The sequence below is a fragment of the Culicoides brevitarsis genome, chromosome 1 (assembly GCF_036172545.1).
Source record: "Culicoides brevitarsis isolate CSIRO-B50_1 chromosome 1, AGI_CSIRO_Cbre_v1, whole genome shotgun sequence".
NCBI classification, from domain to species: Eukaryota; Metazoa; Arthropoda; class Insecta; order Diptera; family Ceratopogonidae; genus Culicoides; species Culicoides brevitarsis.
In genome coordinates this window covers 32,522,277-32,541,225 of record NC_087085.1, presented here as the reverse complement: position 1 = coordinate 32,541,225, position 18,949 = coordinate 32,522,277, and the positions used below count along the sequence as shown (strand labels likewise).

Here is an 18,949-nt window from a genome sequence, read left to right as displayed (position 1 = left end):
TGCATTATTAATTTTTGTAATTTAACGAAACTTCTTAATTACTAACAAACTTTCGCCTCACTCGTTCGTTCATTCGACACAACACGGGCCTTTGAAGCAAACACGAACGCCAACGACACTCACGAGTGCACTTAAAATTTTCATGCGGATCTTATCACAAAATAAAATAAACGTGGAATGTTAAATAATTTGTCATAATATTTGTACACACATATCCTTTTTCTTCTTGTGTGACTCTCGTCGTCGTCGTCATAAAGGGTCGTCGTTGTTTGTTTTAACTACTGTTGCTGCGGCGCTACGTCTCCTTTTCGCAAGCAAATAAAATTTAATTTAATTACAAAGGTGACGGGATCAAGACCTGACGAATACTTTAGAACTACTTACAAGAACCTTAACGTGCCTCAACTTAAGTAACAAAAAGAGAGAAAAGAAAAGGTTAAAAAATTGCTTGAATTTTTAATCACGTACCTTTTTACTCACTCACGACGATGTTGATGTCGACGACGACGTCAATTCTCCTTTCCGGTAATGATGGTGCTGCGTTATTGCTGTAATTTTGCATTCCCTCTTCGTAGATTTAATTTTTTTTCGTTAATTTTTTTCGTTTTGTATTCAATATTCATCAAATATGTTGCTGTAAAAGGAAAAAATTTATGTGTTTTGATTCAATTGGACACTTTTTTCACATTAAAATCAAATAAAATAAAGACTCATTTGTAAAACAAACACATAAAATAACAATAAATAAATTTTAAAGTTCCTTTGCTTCGTTTTTAATTATCTATTCCGTCGTTGAGAGCCATTCATTATTTATTATTATTATTTTTTTTTGTGTTCTTTATGTTTTGAAACATACATAAATATCTTGCACACATACGTCGAGTTGAGAGGGAGACACAAGAAGAATTTTGAATTTGAATATTTTGTGGAGTTGCATAAACAAAGCGAAATAACAAATAAACTCAGACAAACAAATCAACCGACTCTAATTCCGGTGAAGTGCGTTCGATATATGTATTTTGGTCATGTCTATTCAAATTTTTGTCAAATAATGAGACAAAGACACCTGTACAACGGACCGTCAGAGATGAAGATTGATGGGGCTGTTAATGGTACTTGACACTGATTTTGTGTTATTTTAAAAATTTGTTGAGTGTAAAATTAGTCAAGCGTTCTCGAAGGAGATAATTAGATTTTTTATTGTTTTTTACGAATTATTACATGAAATTTAATTAATTTTAATTTAATAATATTAATATTTTTTAATTTATATTTTTTAATTTATATTTTTTAATTTTTCAATTTTTTTTAATAAATTATTTAAAAAATTATTTTTATTTTTAGAAGAATAAGTACATTTACATAAAATAAAAAAAATATTTTTTTTATAATATTAATTTTCTTAGTTATGTTCAAAATAATAATGTTTCACAATTTTTTTTTCAAAGGTATCTTTATTTTTAATATTAATTTTATTCTAAAATATATAAAACATTTTAAATTTATTACAAATTAAATAAATAAATTTTCTCAAAAACGTAGAAAAATATTTAACGCAAAATAATTAAAAAAAAATTGAACAAAAAAATTAAAATTAAAATAAAAATAAAATGAAAAAAAATAAATTTTTGAAAAAATAATTCAAAATTAATATTAAATTTCTTTTATTCAAATTATTTTAATTAAAATTAATTTTTTTCTAAAAATTATTTTATGTGAACTTATAATTTTTAAAAAATTTTTGAAGTAACTTTTGACATTTTTGTTTACTTTACGGCAAATTAACGTTATTAAAAAAAAAAGCGATAAGAAATACACAAAATGCAACAAATGACTCACAAAGTAACTTTTTTAACGATAACAAAAATAAACTTGACTGATAAGACAAGAAAAAAAATGCCCCAATAACCTTCAAAAAAATTGTCACCAACACCTCTGCCGTTATCGATTCTTGCACCGCACACAAAGAAAAATATTCAAATTTCAATATACAATATCGTCCCATATATATCATTTTCTAATTATCATGCAAATTACCTTCCAACTTTCGGCACATTTTATTAAAACAAAATCTCTGCTCTTTTTTTTTTTCAGGTGTGCGCTCTCTCCAAGCGCGAAGTAATTCTAAACAGTCCCGACATGATCATGTCGCACGATGACGACTTTATGCTCGGCGACAATTACAACAACAACAACAACATCCACAAACAAAGCACTGCGATGCTCGTGGCAAATCCGGGACTCAGTTACGACGAAGTGCTAAACGACGACTTCCAATTCGACATGAATGCGCACGACGTCATGGTCTTCCTGCACATCCAGAAAACGGGCGGTACGAGTTTCGGCAAGCATCTCGTGCGGGATCTGGACTTGAAGGTAAGTTTTATCTCGGAATTTTTATTTTTTTTTTTGATTTATGGCAACGTTTGAACTCATTATCAAGTCAACTGACGATGAAAAGAATCGAATGAAAAATGCTGGTATAAAATTTCCATTTTAAATCAACTTTTTTTTTCGGTGTACAAGAGGTCAGAGTTGAGAGTTTAACTGGAGGAGAAGAAACAAATGTGCGTCCGATACGTAAATTTATTGTCTTCCATTCCCTTTTAGCTGTGTTCGTTGGCTGGGAACATTTACACAGAGGCACTTTAATTTGAAACTCTATCGGTTGAAATTACTTTTTATCAAAAACTATTAAAGATTGGTTTCGAAAGATTGAGGCAAAGTTGTGTGCCGTAGCGCAAATGAATCGTATCATATTTGTATTGTCTAGATTTACATTTAATTTGCATAAACAACATCGTCCTCTAATCGCATTTTGTGTGCCGTACGGGAAAAGTCTTATGCCATCATCGAACGAACGACGAGCAAATACTTCAGAAAGTATAATGACGATGATGATGATGCAAAAGTACGTACGAAACCATACGAAGCACGAAGAAAATGGTAATGATCGAGAAATATATGGGTTTGCAGAGGAGATTCGAAGGGAAGGAAGATGAAGGAGAAAAGATTGAGTTTAGAAGTATTTTTAGAAATTATGCGCCGCATGCCGGTCGAGAAAAGTGCCTCTTCATGTTTTTCTTTCTCTTCTCCGCTTCTTCTCCGAATTTTCATGTGTGAATCATAAATTATATTTATAAAAATATATTTTCTGCTTTCCAATTGTTATTAGTAGTGTATTGATTGTGACGACAGCAAAAAAAAACAAACAAGCAGAATAAATGAATCACAACAATAATAAATATAATTAGAGAGGAATGAGACGGCACAGATTCTTTTCCAACTTTTTATTTATTTAAATATTTGACATTATTTAAATTTCATTATTTTTCATAGTAGAGTAGCAAAAAAGTTTGCTTTTGTCACACAACAAACAATTTTTTTCTATATTAATATTTGCTTCTTCGTCGTAATGTTATTTATGAAAAAATATGTCTGTCAAACGTTTTTTTTGCGCGACATGTAACAAAAAAAAAATTACATAAATATTTTAAGTGATTTTTTTTAAAGAAAGAGATTTTTAAATTTATGAATAAAATGCAAAAAAAAATTAAATAAAAACTTATTACACTATAAAAAATCCATGTCTCGCACGGTGTCTCGCAAACCTTCATTTCTGCGAGACACCGCGAGACACGGCGCGAGACACGATGCGAGACATGGTGCGAGACACCAGAACAAGAAATTTGGGGGAGATAAAAATTTTAATTTTCAATATTTTTCAATTTTTTAAAAACTTTTTTGATGGATTATGATTCAAAATAGCCAAAGGAAGCATAAAAACACAAAATTTCCTCAAAAAAACTGGTTTTTGACAATTTTTAGAGGTTTTTTGATAAAATTGAACAAAAGTAACCTTTTTTGGCATCGCAAATTACATTGTTGACTTCCAAAAATACATTGACGTCATAAGAAATCCAAAATTCAAGAAAAAATCTTATGTTTTCATCAATTTTTCAAATTTTCAAAATTTTTACGGTGTCTCGCATCATGTCTCGCACCGTGTCTCGCGCCGTGTCTCGCGGTGTCTCGCATCATGTCTCGCAGATTTTCAGGCTTGCGAGACATGGATTTTTTATAGTGTAATTTTAAAGCAAATGCAATTCCTAAAATTTTTCACATTTTACAGTTAATTAATTATATTTAATTAATTAATTTATTTTTCTGAAAATTATGAAAAAAAAATTGGGAATAATTATGGAAAAAAATATTTTTCTTTTCCAAAATTAACTTTGAAGAATTTTTGAAAAATTTAAAAAATATTAGATTTTTTTTAAAAACTAATCATTTTTATTAATTTTTTTTTTACCAAAAAAAATGAAATTTTTCACAAATTTTTGAATTTTGAGAACTTTTATTTTTTTTGCCTTTATGAAAAATTTATAATTTAGGTATTTATGTTTTTTATTTTTTTTAAATTAAAAAAAACAAAAATTTTAATAAAAAATTTAAATTAAAAAAGTATGTGAAATAAACTTAAAATTAACTTATTAATTTCATAAAATAATTAAATTTAATAAGTATTTCAAATAAAATAAATTATTAAATTTGATTATTTTTCATTTAAAAATTTTTTTCATGTGAAAAATTTCTTAAAATTTTAACTTCCTTAATTTTGATGAAATTTTTGTTTAATATTTTCATGCAAATTTATTGTAAGCCCTTTTTGTCCCTATTTTCGATCGATTTTTGCAAAATAATCCTCATTTAATTGCTTTTTAATTGTACGTTCTTCATAATTTTAACTTTACTACTTCACTTCTTTCAATTCGATCTCTTGATATTCAATATTTCTCCATTGTTTGGCTCTCATTTGTCGCTTTCTGTGTGTTCAAGTTCTTCAAATTTCAAGTGTTTGACTCATTTTTATGGTCGTCTGATCATTAAACTTGAATATTTTTCGATATTTTTGCATATTTTTCTTTTGTGTGCCGTTTTTTGAAGTGTATTTGCTTTTTGTTCCGCACACGTGTCAATTTTTGCGCTCTCTTTTGAGACGTGAAACTTGAAATTTTAACGTATGTCGCATATAATTTTATAAATAAAAATGCATCTCTAATGACTTTCTACTAAATATTTAAATATAACTGAACATATCGTTGCATTCGTGTCTCCAGCGATATTTGTCTTTAAAAGCATTTCAAACGGATTTCTTATCACAGAAACGCGTCAATGTCATTTTTTTATTTTTTAGAGCTAGTCGGTAGCACGTCTTATCTTTGCTTTGTTGTAAAACGACTTGAAACTCTCCTGTTTTCTTTCTCTTTTAAATATTTATTTACAACAAACGGCAGACATTGTGTCGTGTTATGTTTCGTCTTGTCTTCTTGTCTCAATCTTGACTTTTCTTCGTCGTCTTTCTCTTTTTATCGACTACGACGTTGTTTGGCTTGGCTTAACAAAGAAATAATAATCAGGCAGACCAACTCATTAGTACGAAAGACAAACAAACAAATGCTGAGATAAGGAGAAGAGAAATTAAATACCATCAAAAATTGTGGCAAGAGATAAAGAGGAACATTTTTCGATTAGGAAAATACACGAACTTTATTGGAACAAAAATATTGCTCGAAAAAAGTTGTTCCTTTTATCTCACTCGGACCGAGCTGGATTCACATGAATGAAAAATACGTACATAATCCCATATAACAAAACTTCGAAATTGCTAAAATCCTATTAAGCAAAAAAAATAGTCGCTGTTTAACGAATTCTACGATTTAAGCAGGGAAAGATACCAAAAATGTGCATTGGGACGAAATTTTTTAATGTAATTTGGGTAAAAATTTCAAAATATCAACTGGGACGAAATTTTTAAATGTGTAAAAATTTTCAAATATGCATTGGGGTAAAAATTTAGAATGTGCATTGGTCCAAAGTCACCAAATGTGTATTAGGTCAAAATTTTTAAATGCGCATTAGGTCAAAAATCTTAAATGTGCATTGGGACAATCATGATAAAATGTCAACTGTGGCGAATTTCGATTGTAAAATAGTATGAGAACTTAAAATATGCACTGGGACGAAAAATCAAATTGCAAAATGGGCTATTTTTGTAACAAAATTTCCTGAACAAAAACTGATTCGTTATATGGGATTATGTACGTATGTCAGAAGCAACATCATGCCGAACACAATTTCATATCAAAAAATTTATCAGACGAATAATATGCGTTACAAAAAAAAACATGCTACATATTATGTTACACAAAATTTACACAACATCTAATAATAATGGAGAGAGGATCAAAAGTGAACAATATGTAACGTAACTCAATTTATTCGTCTGTCGTCGTACCGAAAAAACGCTCGTACGAAAGGGGAATGATGAACTTTGTTGACCACGATGTCTTTTCCATTGTGCAGACTAATCAAAAGTTTAATAACTACGTCGGTTCTCCAACTTTTAGTATTCTGCTTCCATAAACGAAGTGTAAGCAAGTAAACGCAATTAAATACAATTGGTGAAACGAATTTATTTATTTTTTATTGTTTGATTTATTTATTGGCGTAACAAGTCACCCAATACTACTTATTAACATCAGTGTCGTTGTCGCCACTCGTCGTTCATTAAATATTACTACATGTTACTTAACACACAAAAAAAAAGTTCTTTCAATTAGACCAAGTCACAAGTTAATGTTTAAGTACACACAGGAAAAAAAGCACAAGCTGTTGATTACTTTATGGATCAATAAATTATAAGAATATCGTAATAAAAAATTTTTCACATCCTCACTCTCTCTCTCTCGGGAGGATTTGTCCAATAAAAATTTCAACTTTTTCTTTTATTTTATTATTATTGTAATGTACTGTCAATACGGATTATATTGTAAGACACTCTGCGATTATATTATGTAACATTCAAGTATAAGTTGTATGGAACAAGTGTTGCTTTTATATCCCATGGACAAGTGCTCGTAAAGTTTTTTTTTTGAATTAGCGAGAAGGAGGGTGATTACAGGCTTATTTAGTTTACTTGGAATCTTTGAAGGTTTATTGATTTTCTGGGAATGAGTTTAGTTATTTTTTGCTTGATTTTATGTTGATTTGTTGAAATGTTAAAAAACTATTATTTGTAATTATTTCTTATTTATTTTTTTAAAGCAAATATTTTTAATTTTAGATACTTTTTATATTTATATTTTTTTTTTATTTTTTTATTAATTCTAATTTATTTATTTATATTTAATATTTTCTTTTTTTAGTAATAATATTTTTTTATTAAATATATTTTTTCAAGAATATTTTTGAAAAATTAAATTTTAAATGTATACATTCGTAATTTTAATATTATTTTTTTTGTTTTTATTTTGAAAATAATATTTTTATTATTAAATTAAATTAAATTTAATATTTTTTTTATTATAGTTGTAAAATTTTTAAATTTATAATTATTGGCATTATTTTTATTTTTCTTTTAATTTTTTTAAAATAATTTAAAGAAAATAATTATTAAAAAATTTTAAATTTAAATAACTTTTTAAATAATTATTGTTAAAATATTTTTAATTCATTTTGTATTAAAAAAACAATTTATTTCAAATATTTTTTATTCAAATATAATTTTTGATAAAAAAAAAAAATTAATTAAATTTTTGTCAAATATTGATAATTTTATTTTTAAAAAATATTTATTATTATCAGTAATATAATTAATTTTTAATTCAAAAATTTAATTTAACTAGACTACAAGTGAAAACCTAAGTTTTTATAAATTTCTCTTTAAATTCAGTTAATTTTCAATGAAATGAGAAAAAAAATATAAAAATATATTCGAAATCAAAAAGGATTTTCTCAAATCAAATCCTGAAATTCAAATTGCACCTTTTTTATGTGATTTATTCATTCACATGACCAAAATCAAAACCTACATTAGAAAAATCTATAAAAAAACGGAACACGATTTACTTTGCAATTCACTTATTTTTTTTATTTTTACGACTGCTCAATGAATCGCTGCGTCATCGTCGTGCCAACTGGGTCTCAACGAAAAAAAAAGCAATAATATAATTACATATTTTAACGATCAATAAAATTCCCATAGAGTAATCCAGCAATAAATTAAGGTATTAATCATGTTCAATGTAGGTAATGCTCATGTGAGTTTTTTTTTCTCGTACGATTTCAATTTACTCGTCGTCGTCGCTGTCGCATTGCACGAAGAACTCCAACGAAATTTTACATCAATTGAAATTTTCCGTATCCTTACTCATTATCGTCGTTATTATTATAAATTACACAATTCGTTGGTAATAAATTCTCCAAAGACTCAACACGACGAACGACACCGTATGCAAATATAAATTATATTTCTCCGGAGATAAGACAAGACAATATCGACTGATCATGCTTTTCCTGCTGAATAAATAGATTTTGCTTATATAATGCACCGCTCCGTCGGATTGTTGTTTTGTTATTTGCTCTTGTGGTTTTGCATGCTTAGCAATTGTTGCAACATTTCGTCGATGCTGTTGTTGTTGTTGTTGTCGTTGCGTTAAAATTCATAAATAACTTGTAAGTTTGTCTATCTCTCTCGCTCCGTTGGAATTCACTAATTTATTCAAAACTATAATAAAGACAATTATCGTGTTAAAATCCATTTACAACGACGACGACGAAGATGCAAATTGATAAAAACAAAGATCAGAAGTAATAAGGATGAGCCAATAATAGGATTTTGTCTATTTCAATTTAGTTTTTCAACTTCTTAACAACTTTTGCTAACGACGATGAGCCGTTCCTCGGATGAAAAATGCTCTTTTGGCTGGAAAATGACGTCTTTCTTGTTTGAAATTTCATCCGGTTCAGTGATTCTTCAAATATTGACCGAAAAGAAAATTGATTTGGAAGTTTCCATGACACAATTCGGGCCACAAATGGTCATTTTGTGCAATGAACCGAAGAAAAACCAAACAATTTAGGTATTTATGTGTGAATATGATAACATTGAAATCTACTTGGTAACTGAAATTCCCACAAATGTCGATCGTAATCGATTTCGATGATGAAAAGATGAGTAATTTTAATATTTATTGCATAAAAAAATTGAAAAAAATATTTTTAAATAAAAAAATTGATTTTAACATAAATTAAAAAATTAAATTAAAATTTAAAAAATTAAAATTAAATTTAAAAAATTATTTTAAATTTTTAAATAAAAAAAATTTAAATTAAAAAAAAAAATTAAAAATTTAACAAAAAAAATAAAAAAAATAATTAAAATTTTAATTTTTTAAAAATAAATAAATAAATTAAAAATCGTAAAATTTAAAAATTAATTTTTTAAAATATTTTTTCCATAAAGCCGCTCAAAACGAAATTATTTTTCAAAATTTTTTGAAAAAATGGGGCAAATTTTCAAAAAACTTTAAAATAAATTATCAAATATTTTGAAAATACCATAAAATTAAAATATTGATTTATACAAAAAATTCAATTAAAATTTTGTCATTTTGTATAAAAAAGTATTTCAAAATTTTTTTTTTATTTTGCCCCCCCCATTTTGAAAAAAAGTTTTTGGGACAAAAAGTTCGATTTTAAATTTTTTTTGACAGTTATTTTTAAAAAAATTAATTTTAAATAATATAAATTTAAAATTAATTTTTTATGAATTAAATAAGTTTAATTAAATTTTAAAAAAAATTTTAAAAATCAAATTCAATTTTAATTATAAATTTTGTATGAAAATAATATTTAAATAAATTAAATTTAAAAAAAATTATAAATTATTTTTAATTAATAATTTTAAAAAAAAATTCGTATTTTTAATAATAATTAGAAAATTTTAAATTGTTTTTTTTAACAAAAAAAATAAATAAATAAATAAAACGAATTAATGAAATAATTTTTAAAAGCGAAAAATTATTTCTCATGAAACATTTTAAATCAAGAGCTAAAAGTAGAAATATATCAATTTCTTACAAAATAAAATTCCTTACCTCTCTTCGTATAATATTAAATTTCCTTGAAATTCCATCTGAAAATGCACTCAAGTACATTTCCCATGAACAATCGACCTTTTTTTCCATCGTTATCTTTTCTTCTTTCAATTCTTCATCTCTCGTGCTCTCATTTTCCTCTTAGCTTTTCCTTCATTAGATATGCAGAAAACGGTCTAGGAGCATTGAAAAATTTCATTAAAATTTATTTCTTGCGAGCAATAAAACACAAAGTAATGAAAAAAATTTTTGCGTTACCTTTAGGTCTTCGGTATTTACGAGAAAAGTTGAAAGAAAGCCATTCTCGTGAACCGCAAAACGAATCCTTGTTCATCTTGGGTCGGTATAATGACTTTGCAGCAACAACAACAGCAACAAAGAAAGAAAACGTGACACATTTTCTACATTTTTTCTGTCTCATCTTCTTCTGGCTTGTGTCAACGCATACAATGTCAGCCGATCACAAAGAAGAAGACGACGTCTCATCGCAGGGCATTGTTTAATCTTTAATCCATTAGACATAAATTGTTACAATATGATTATTATTATCGTCTTGTCTCGGTTTCAATTTTTTTTCTTTTTTTCTTTCTTAATTCTACTAGTTCACTTATTGTAAATTAATTATTATCAATTTCCTGTCATCGACGTCGTCGCAGGGAGACTTTTTAATTGAAAATTGCTGTTGTAATAATAATTAACTCGCAAAATTTTCTCTTCGTTATGCGGATCGAACATCCTTCCTGACTTTTTACGTTTCGTTCGATCCTCTTAAAATTATTACTTTTCTACAGGACTTTCTTGTTGTTAATTTCAACAGCAGAAAAGCAAAAAAATAAAACGAACAGAGACGAAATTAACTTTTTTTTTACAATTTTAGGCAGGAATTTTACGGTCTGCCTCTGACAAGAAGCGACATATTCCAGCGTGGAGAAGGATGAAAAGCAGAAAAAAAGTTATCCAATTTGTTCAAGTGTGTCGTCGTATACCTTTTGTTCGGCTCCGTAGACGCATGTAATGAAGAGAAATATTTGTTTTGCGAGCAGCAAAAAGTTCCTTAATTCAATTGAGTTAATTTATTGGTTGATAGATGGATCGGATATTGCCGCCGTCGCTGCCGTATAGAAACATATTTTCCGATAAATTAATAAATTATTTTACGGAAGTCATTGACATGCGAAATGGCAGGCACGACGAAGACTAATTCTTGTCAAAAGAATTGCGAGTGAGTGACATGCCGATCTCGCCTCCTCCATTTATTTCAATTTCACCGAATTATACTTATCAACGCCGCCGCCGCACATACGAGATAAGACGAATAAGGAATATAATTCTCTTGTGTGACAAATAACTTTTTTTTCGCTCGTTCATTCTTTTTTTTTCCTTTTGTATTTTTATCCACATTGTCTCCAATTTTATTTTTATTTCTTTCCCATTATTCCATTATCGAGTACATTCTACATTGTAGTACATCCAATATTACATCCAGCAAACAATGATACTAAATTTAATACATTATATTGCTTTCGGTTCGCAATTTTCCCATTTAAGCAGATCCAGTGTGTGTACCTTACACAAATCAAACAACGTTTCGTTCAATTGAGTCAATCTTCGTTTTGGCCCAAGCATCGCTCGTAGGGACAAAAAAAAAGCAACTTCACATATCTTTATTGTCGTCGTTGTCGTACATACACACGAAAAGTGTCAATTTCAATTATACAATTAAGCGATTGTTGTTGGAGCGCAGTGCATGGAGACAGAAGGAAAAAAAAATAAAAGGAGGACAGAACATCATTGAAGAAGACAAAAACCAGAGAGACACGAACGACATGCTATTTGGTTAATCTTTCTCATGTCATATAATCATTGCTTAAATGTTTGTTGTTGTGATGTGGCCGCCATCTCGTACGTTATTTACTGAGTGTACATGTTTAGAGACGTTTATGTTGTAAAACATTCAATCTTGCTTATTGTGTTTATAGAGATTTCATTTCATGTGAATATTTTTTGGATGTGTTTACGAAAGAAATTTATCGGGAAATTATCGATGGGGGGAATTTAATATGAGCGCTTTTCTTGCTTTTAAGGCGAATGAATTTGATATTTTTATTTTTTTCCCTTCCTTCGATTATTTGGAAAAAATTCCTGAAGAAAAATAGAAATAAAATATTAAAAAGGAACATTTTTGAGCATTTTAAGAAATTTTTGGGCATAAGAAATCATGATAATTTAAGTTTTCAATAAATTCATTCGAAAAAAACGAACTTGATATCATCTCCTGTTAAAATTTTAATAAAAAAAAATATCATGTAAAAAAAATTATTTAAAAATTTCTAATTTTGAAAATTTAAATTAATTTTTTTTCAGTTTTTAATAAATTTGAACATAATATAAAATAAAATTAATTTAATAAAAATAAATATTTTTTAACTGTTTTTTTTATTTTGTAATTTTTTGACATTTTTGGGCGTTAAATGTTAAATATTAACATTAAAATTTTAAATTTTATTTTATTTTCAAATTTTTTGAGAAAAATCTAGTAAAATCTCCCAAAATAAAATTTTTTGAAAAAAAAATAATTATTTTGATTACGTGACTTGAAATAATTTTTAAGCTATATTTTAATAGAAAACATCTTATTGAAGCAAATTTACTTTAATTTTTTTGATTGTTTATGATTTTTTATTCAAAAAATATTTAAAATGTTACCATTTTATATTTAATTTTTAATATTATTCATTTAATTATTTTTTTTAAATTTTTTAGTAATTTAAATCATTTAATTATTTAATTTTTTCGAAAAAATCGGAATAAATTCGAAAAAAATATTAAATTAATTTTTCTTAGAGCTATTTTAAGCGTCTGATAGGGAAATTTCATGTACTCCTTTTTCCATTCACGAAATTCAGTTTTGACCTTGTCGACCAATGCCACTTTTTTGACATTTTTTAAAAGTAACTTACCTTCAAAGAGATTCTTTTGGATTTTTAACACTTTTAAGCTCACTTTGATGGTCCTTTGTCATTTAATGAGATCTTCTGAAATAATTTAAGAGGCTTCTTGAGTTTTTTTGAAGCAACTTTTCAACTCTCTAACGACAGACAGCCATTTCTGCGTCAACTTTTCGCCACTCGAGCCGCATTCCCTTATCAAAATAACTGAAAATACAACAGACAATAAAATAATAATGTTGTAAATATCTTTTCGCTCGTCTATCAAAACAACTTACGCACGTCACATGCATGTGTTGTGTATGGGAAAGTACATCATTTGTTTTATGATTGCTTCTTCAATTACTGTGAGACGACTATCTTTTACGATTATTTTAATCATAAAAACTTATCCATCTTTACACTTGTAATTGCAAATCTCTTCTTCGTCTTCGTCGTTTGCACAACAAATTGCTTCATGCCATTCATCTGTATATCTTTCTCCATTTATCACAGGAAACTTATGGAAACTTTGTTATATGTGGTCGTCGTTCTTCATCTTAATCGTGAGAGAGAAATACTTAATTATTCAAATTTTGAACAAAAACCTCTTATGCAAATTCGCTACGGTCGCATTCTCTCGAACAAACGATATTTTTGATTAATTGACGCTCGTTGTGCTGGTTCCTTCAATTATGATCATTACAAATTCTGCCTCCAAAAATGGAATTTTGTTCAAAGAAACCTCAAAACTCCAATAATAATTGCCTTACCTCCGATATTAGTCATTCACATAATTATTACAATTTTCGTTGAGTGTTCCGATATCGAGTTGGGCGGTTACGAAACACATTTATTACCTTTTTTACCGCAGCACGAGCATGAGTTTCGACTGTAAAATAATTAAGCACGTAAATTCTAAAATAAATGTCGATTTGAGTTGAATTCCAACTTGGATTTGAAACAATTACGAGTGCTCTAGTGGATATTTGATTGATTTTCTCGTTTGTTTTTTGCTTGTTAGCTTTGCCATGCGAGATACGAGCGATTTCATTTCCCATGACATTTATGAAATGAAAAAAAAATTGATGGAAAAATAAATATGTACAAGGGAGAGAGCAAAAAAATATGTGATACAAAAGAAATAAATAAGCGGAAGTTAAATTAATTGAGTTCAAAGGTTACTAAATATTTCCTTCTTTCTTTTCAATCGACCGAACTTTCTTTCCTTCCTTCTTTTGTCGTCCTGTCATAACCTCGGTATACTAACTTTTCGGTTATTTTTTTTTCTATTTCTAGCGTCCATGCACGTGTCAGCGGAAGAAGAAACGATGTTACTGCTTCCGACCGCACCGTAATGAGAATTGGCTCTTCTCACGATACTCGACGGGCTGGAAATGCGGTTTGCATGCCGATTGGACGGAACTTACGAGCTGCGTGGACCAGGAGCTCGACAAGAACGAGGGCGAAACGGCAAAACGACGATATTTCTATATAACTTTATTACGGGAACCAATTTCGAGATATTTATCGGAATGGCGGCACGTACAACGTGGTGCAACGTGGAAAAATTCACGGCATTGGTGCTTGGGTCGGCAAGCAACGGCGGAGGAATTGCCTGCATGTTATCAAGGTATGTAGTACATAAAAGTGGCTTTACGTTTTTTTCTTGTGTGTGTATGTTGGATAATTCTTTTTTTGTTTGTTTTTTGCGAACAAAAAAAAATTATAAAAAAATAGAAAAGTTTTCTTCTGCTTTTTCTTGGATAAATTGTAATTTTGCGAGAAAAATACACAAAGTTTTAAATTCTTTTAAAATTTTAAAATAATTTTTTTGCCCGAATAAATTAAAATTTGTTAACAAAATAATTATTTTAAAATTTTTAAATTTTTTGATACTATAAAAATTTAACATTTTAAATTTAATTAAGGCCGTTCCAAATTTTTTCCGATGTTTTTGTCCCAAAACATTTTTTTCAAAATGGGGGGGGGCAAAATAAAAAAAGTTTTGAAATACTGTTTCATATAAAATGCCAAAATTTTAACAAATTTTGGTCATTCATGAATATTTTAGATGTTTTTATGGTATCTACATTGAGATTTGATGACTTAAAATTGATCTGAAAGTAATTCAAGTTAAAAATTTTAACAAAAAAAAAAATTCATAAAAATAACCGTCAAAAATTTTTGAAAAATAATTTTTAGAAAATATTTTTATAAAAGAAAATTCATGTAAAATTTCGATTTTCAACACTTTTTAAAATTAAATTGGAAATATTTAAAAAAAATTTTTGAAAATTCCTTGAAAAAGTAAGAAAAAGGACCAAAAAATGGTCAATTTTGATGAAATTTTTAAAAATTTTCGGCTTTTGAAATGGGACAGGGAACAAAAACATAGAAAAAAAATTGGAGCGGCCTAAAAATCAAATTCATTAAAAATTGTTAAAATTAAAAAAAAATTTTGAATGAATTACTTGAATAATTTCACAAAATTTATTATTTTCAAAATTTTTTAAAAAGTTAAAATTATTCAAAATTATTTTTAAATTAATTTTTTTTAATAAATTAAATAAATAATTAAATTTATTTTAAAAAATATTTTAAATATTTTTTTTTTGTAAAATTTGTAAAAAATTAAAATTCAAAACAAAAATCGAAAAAAAGGTGCAAAATATTTTTGGTAAATTTTTTTTCTCGCAAATTGACAGCTCAGCTGCAGAATATGAATACAAACTACAATTTTATACCGAGACGGTACACACATAATAATAATAATAATATTGGAAGAGAGAAAAAAGCAGGAGAAAAGTTTTCTTGAATTTTTAATATGCATTTAAAATGCAATGTAAAGGCAATATTCTAACAACAACTTAACAAAAAAAAATGTATTTTCTCCTTGAAATCTAGGTGAAAATTGGTTCGGTGTATCATTGGATAAGTTTGCCAGTTGTGAAAGTAATCTGGCAGCGAATCGACAAACACGTATGCTCGCCGATTTGGCATTAGTCGGTTGCTACAATAAATCAGTGATGCCACCTGTGGAGAGAGATCGTGTAATGCTGGCAAGTGCAAAGCGTAATCTTGCAGCGATGTCCTACTTTGGACTTACACGCTACCAAAAGGTAAGTTTTTCAACCAAAATTGTTTTTTTTGCTCTGCGTTTTGTTTACCAAAATCATCATGCAAACTTCAAATTAATTTATTGTACTAATTTTTTTCTCCCTTTTTTTCATGTTGCTGCTCGTTGTTGTTGTTGTTGTTTTGAACTTTAATACGCATTTCATCTCTTGTGCAAACAAATAAACGATAAATATGAATGGATTGCCGCCACGCCACGCAGATATCACAATACATATTTGAGGAAACGTTTAATTTACGTTTTGCGATACCGTTTGAGCAGCACAACAACACGGTATCGACATCGACGCTGAACAGTCTGACACCTGAGCAAAGAAGAAAAATTGAAAAGCTAAATGCACTGGACATTGAATTATACGAGTTTGCGAAAAAATTAATGTTCCAAAGGTGAGTAAACACTTTGAACTTTTTTTTTTACATTCTTCTTCGTCCTTCACGTTGATTTCTGTTTGCGCAGCCGAACGAACGACGACGAACGGCAGAATATATTGCATTCCTCTTCAAATAAATTTCTATAGTAATTGTTCGGCACTTTCTTCTCTTTCATTAATTTCCGTTTCTCTCTGTTTTCGGTTCGTTGACAACAATATCGCAACGACGAATGACACACACAAAACTGATAAAGAATGGCATTTTTATTTCTTCTTTCAACGGTCGCTCATCGATTCCCTTTTATTGTTGCATCCAACACATGCAACTATGCATAAAATTGTGTGCGGCATCAAGTGCATTCCGCTTCCAAACACACACAAAAAACGGCATGCTATCAATAATTCTTTTGTGACGATTGCATTGTCGTCGTCTCTGTCGCTGATGGGCCCTGAAAAAAACTCAAATCATCGATATTTATAAATAAATTTATAAAAAAAATGTTAAATTGCTACCTTTTTTGACCATCAGATGCTAAAAACGTGCTCGAGTTTGATTATAATTTATTTTGAATTAATTTGAGTTATACTTTTTTTTCGTTGTTGTATTTTTTTTTTGTGAGCTATTTCGATTTGGTTGATGAAAAATCAATAGTTTTATGTGCACAGTACTTCAAATAATAAAATAATAAAAAAAAATTGTGGGGTTGTTGTCGTAAAACGAAGGTTTGAGTGCATTTCGGGAAATTTTACGACTGTGAAGGGAGTGGATTTCAGCAAATTTATGGCGAAATGATACTTTTGGACTTTAAAACGTACAAAAAATTACTGCTTACTAAATTTTTTGAAGATATAAAATGAAAGAAAAATGATTTTTGCTTTTTTTTCGCCCAGTTTCATTTAAAAAGTCATAAATTTAACATCAGATGTCCATTTTTTTTAGCACTTTTAGTGTCATGTACTATAAAAGTATTTATTTTGGGTGTCAAAAGCGAAGAAATGCGTCAAAAATATTTTTTACTCTTTAGTTTTTGTCAATTTTTATAAAGAAAAGTACGTCAAGGTGTCAATTTTCAAACGTCTCAAGATAATTTTTGAATTAAATTTATAAAGAAATGTTTCAATTTGTTCTCGTTAAATCATCAGTGTCAATTCTGAAGACATTAAATTCCATTTTTAAACTATTTTTTATAGATTTTGTCATTCGTCTTTGAATAAAATTATTTTTTTGTTATATTAATTTAGGAATTTTCATGAAAAACGTAAAAAAAAATATTTTTAATACATTTTGGATATTGCAATTTTAATGAAGGATGCTCATTTCCATGCCAAAATTTCGCAAGAAATCAATGAAAAACAATCAGCGAGTCATTAAATATTAATTTTCAAGCCTATCGAATATTTCAAGGCTATTAAAATTTACTTTTAAGGCAAAATATTGTAAATTTTTTCTCGCAAAATGATTAAAAACAACCGACAGACAAAAAAAAAGCAAGAAAAATTTTCCTCTAACGCTCTTCAAACAAACTATCGCTAGATAAATATAATAAAAATCCGTTGATTTTCTCTTAGTTTAGATTAGATTTAACTTTGTTTACTCGCTCACTACTTTTTTTCGTCTTCCTCGTTTAATTTCGCGTTAATTAAACAAAATATGTTGAAATATCGCGATGACACGAACATTAATAATGACACAATAAATAAAACGTTCCCCCCGCGCGCGACAAAAAATAAAAAAATTCATAATGAATTTCGGATACCGAACATTTATTTATGGAATTTCCATTCCATTCCGCTATTTGCTTTTAATGTAAATGACAAATGACTGTTCTAATAATAAATGAATGTTTTTCAAACCAATTATCAACAAACAAAAAATATTTTTGCTCCAATTTGTGGTCTTTTGGTCTCTTTTAATTTCCTATTTTTTTTTTCCTTCTTTCCCGCTTTCCTCGATAACAATAATTAAAACTCGATACAAAATTCCTGGAATTATTTTTTTTATGTGGCTTCGTGTTGTTCAAAAATGACAAAAGCTGAGGTATTTTTGTGGTTTTTCACTCATTTTACATTTAAATTATAGTGACTCCAAAATAATTGACCAACTAAAGTAAAAATAAACAAACAAATGTCATCGAAACTTTCGTATATTTACGGCAAATAACAAATAACAACTTTTTGGAGAACAAAGTCATTAATTAGCAACGACATTTGATATTCCAGGCAGAGTGCGTTGTTTTTGTTGATGTTTTCGTCGTCTGATGGTCCAGTCAAAAGCAAATAAATTGAAAGAACAGTCCGTTGTCCGAAAAAAATGTGTGACAATTAATGTTATTAACAACTTTTCTTTGTTTCTGCTTTTTTATGTGCTTTTTAATGAAATTTAGTTTCTATACCTAATTTAAAATTTTCTATAAATTTCGTATAATAACCATTAAATTTGTTTTTTTTTTATATTAAAAAATAAAAAATAAAATTATATTAAATTAATTTTTAATTAAAAGTTAAAACTTTAAGTAAAAAAATAATATTTAAAAGAATTTATTATTTAATAATTTTTAAATAAACTTATTTC

At 27.8% G+C, this 18,949-nt stretch overlaps 1 protein-coding gene across 1 annotated transcript in view; it reads left to right on the top strand.

Moving 5' to 3' along the window:
* Positions 1-18,949, top strand: part of LOC134831564 (heparan-sulfate 6-O-sulfotransferase 2) — a 33,951-nt gene that overhangs the window by 3,146 nt on the left and 11,856 nt on the right. Inside the window, exons 2-5 of the mRNA XM_063845321.1 lie at positions 2,095-2,376; positions 14,168-14,501; positions 15,776-15,990; positions 16,209-16,393. Coding sequence (XP_063701391.1) covers positions 2,095-2,376; positions 14,168-14,501; positions 15,776-15,990; positions 16,209-16,393 — 1,016 coding nt within the window. The remainder of the gene's footprint in view (positions 1-2,094; positions 2,377-14,167; positions 14,502-15,775; positions 15,991-16,208; positions 16,394-18,949) is intronic.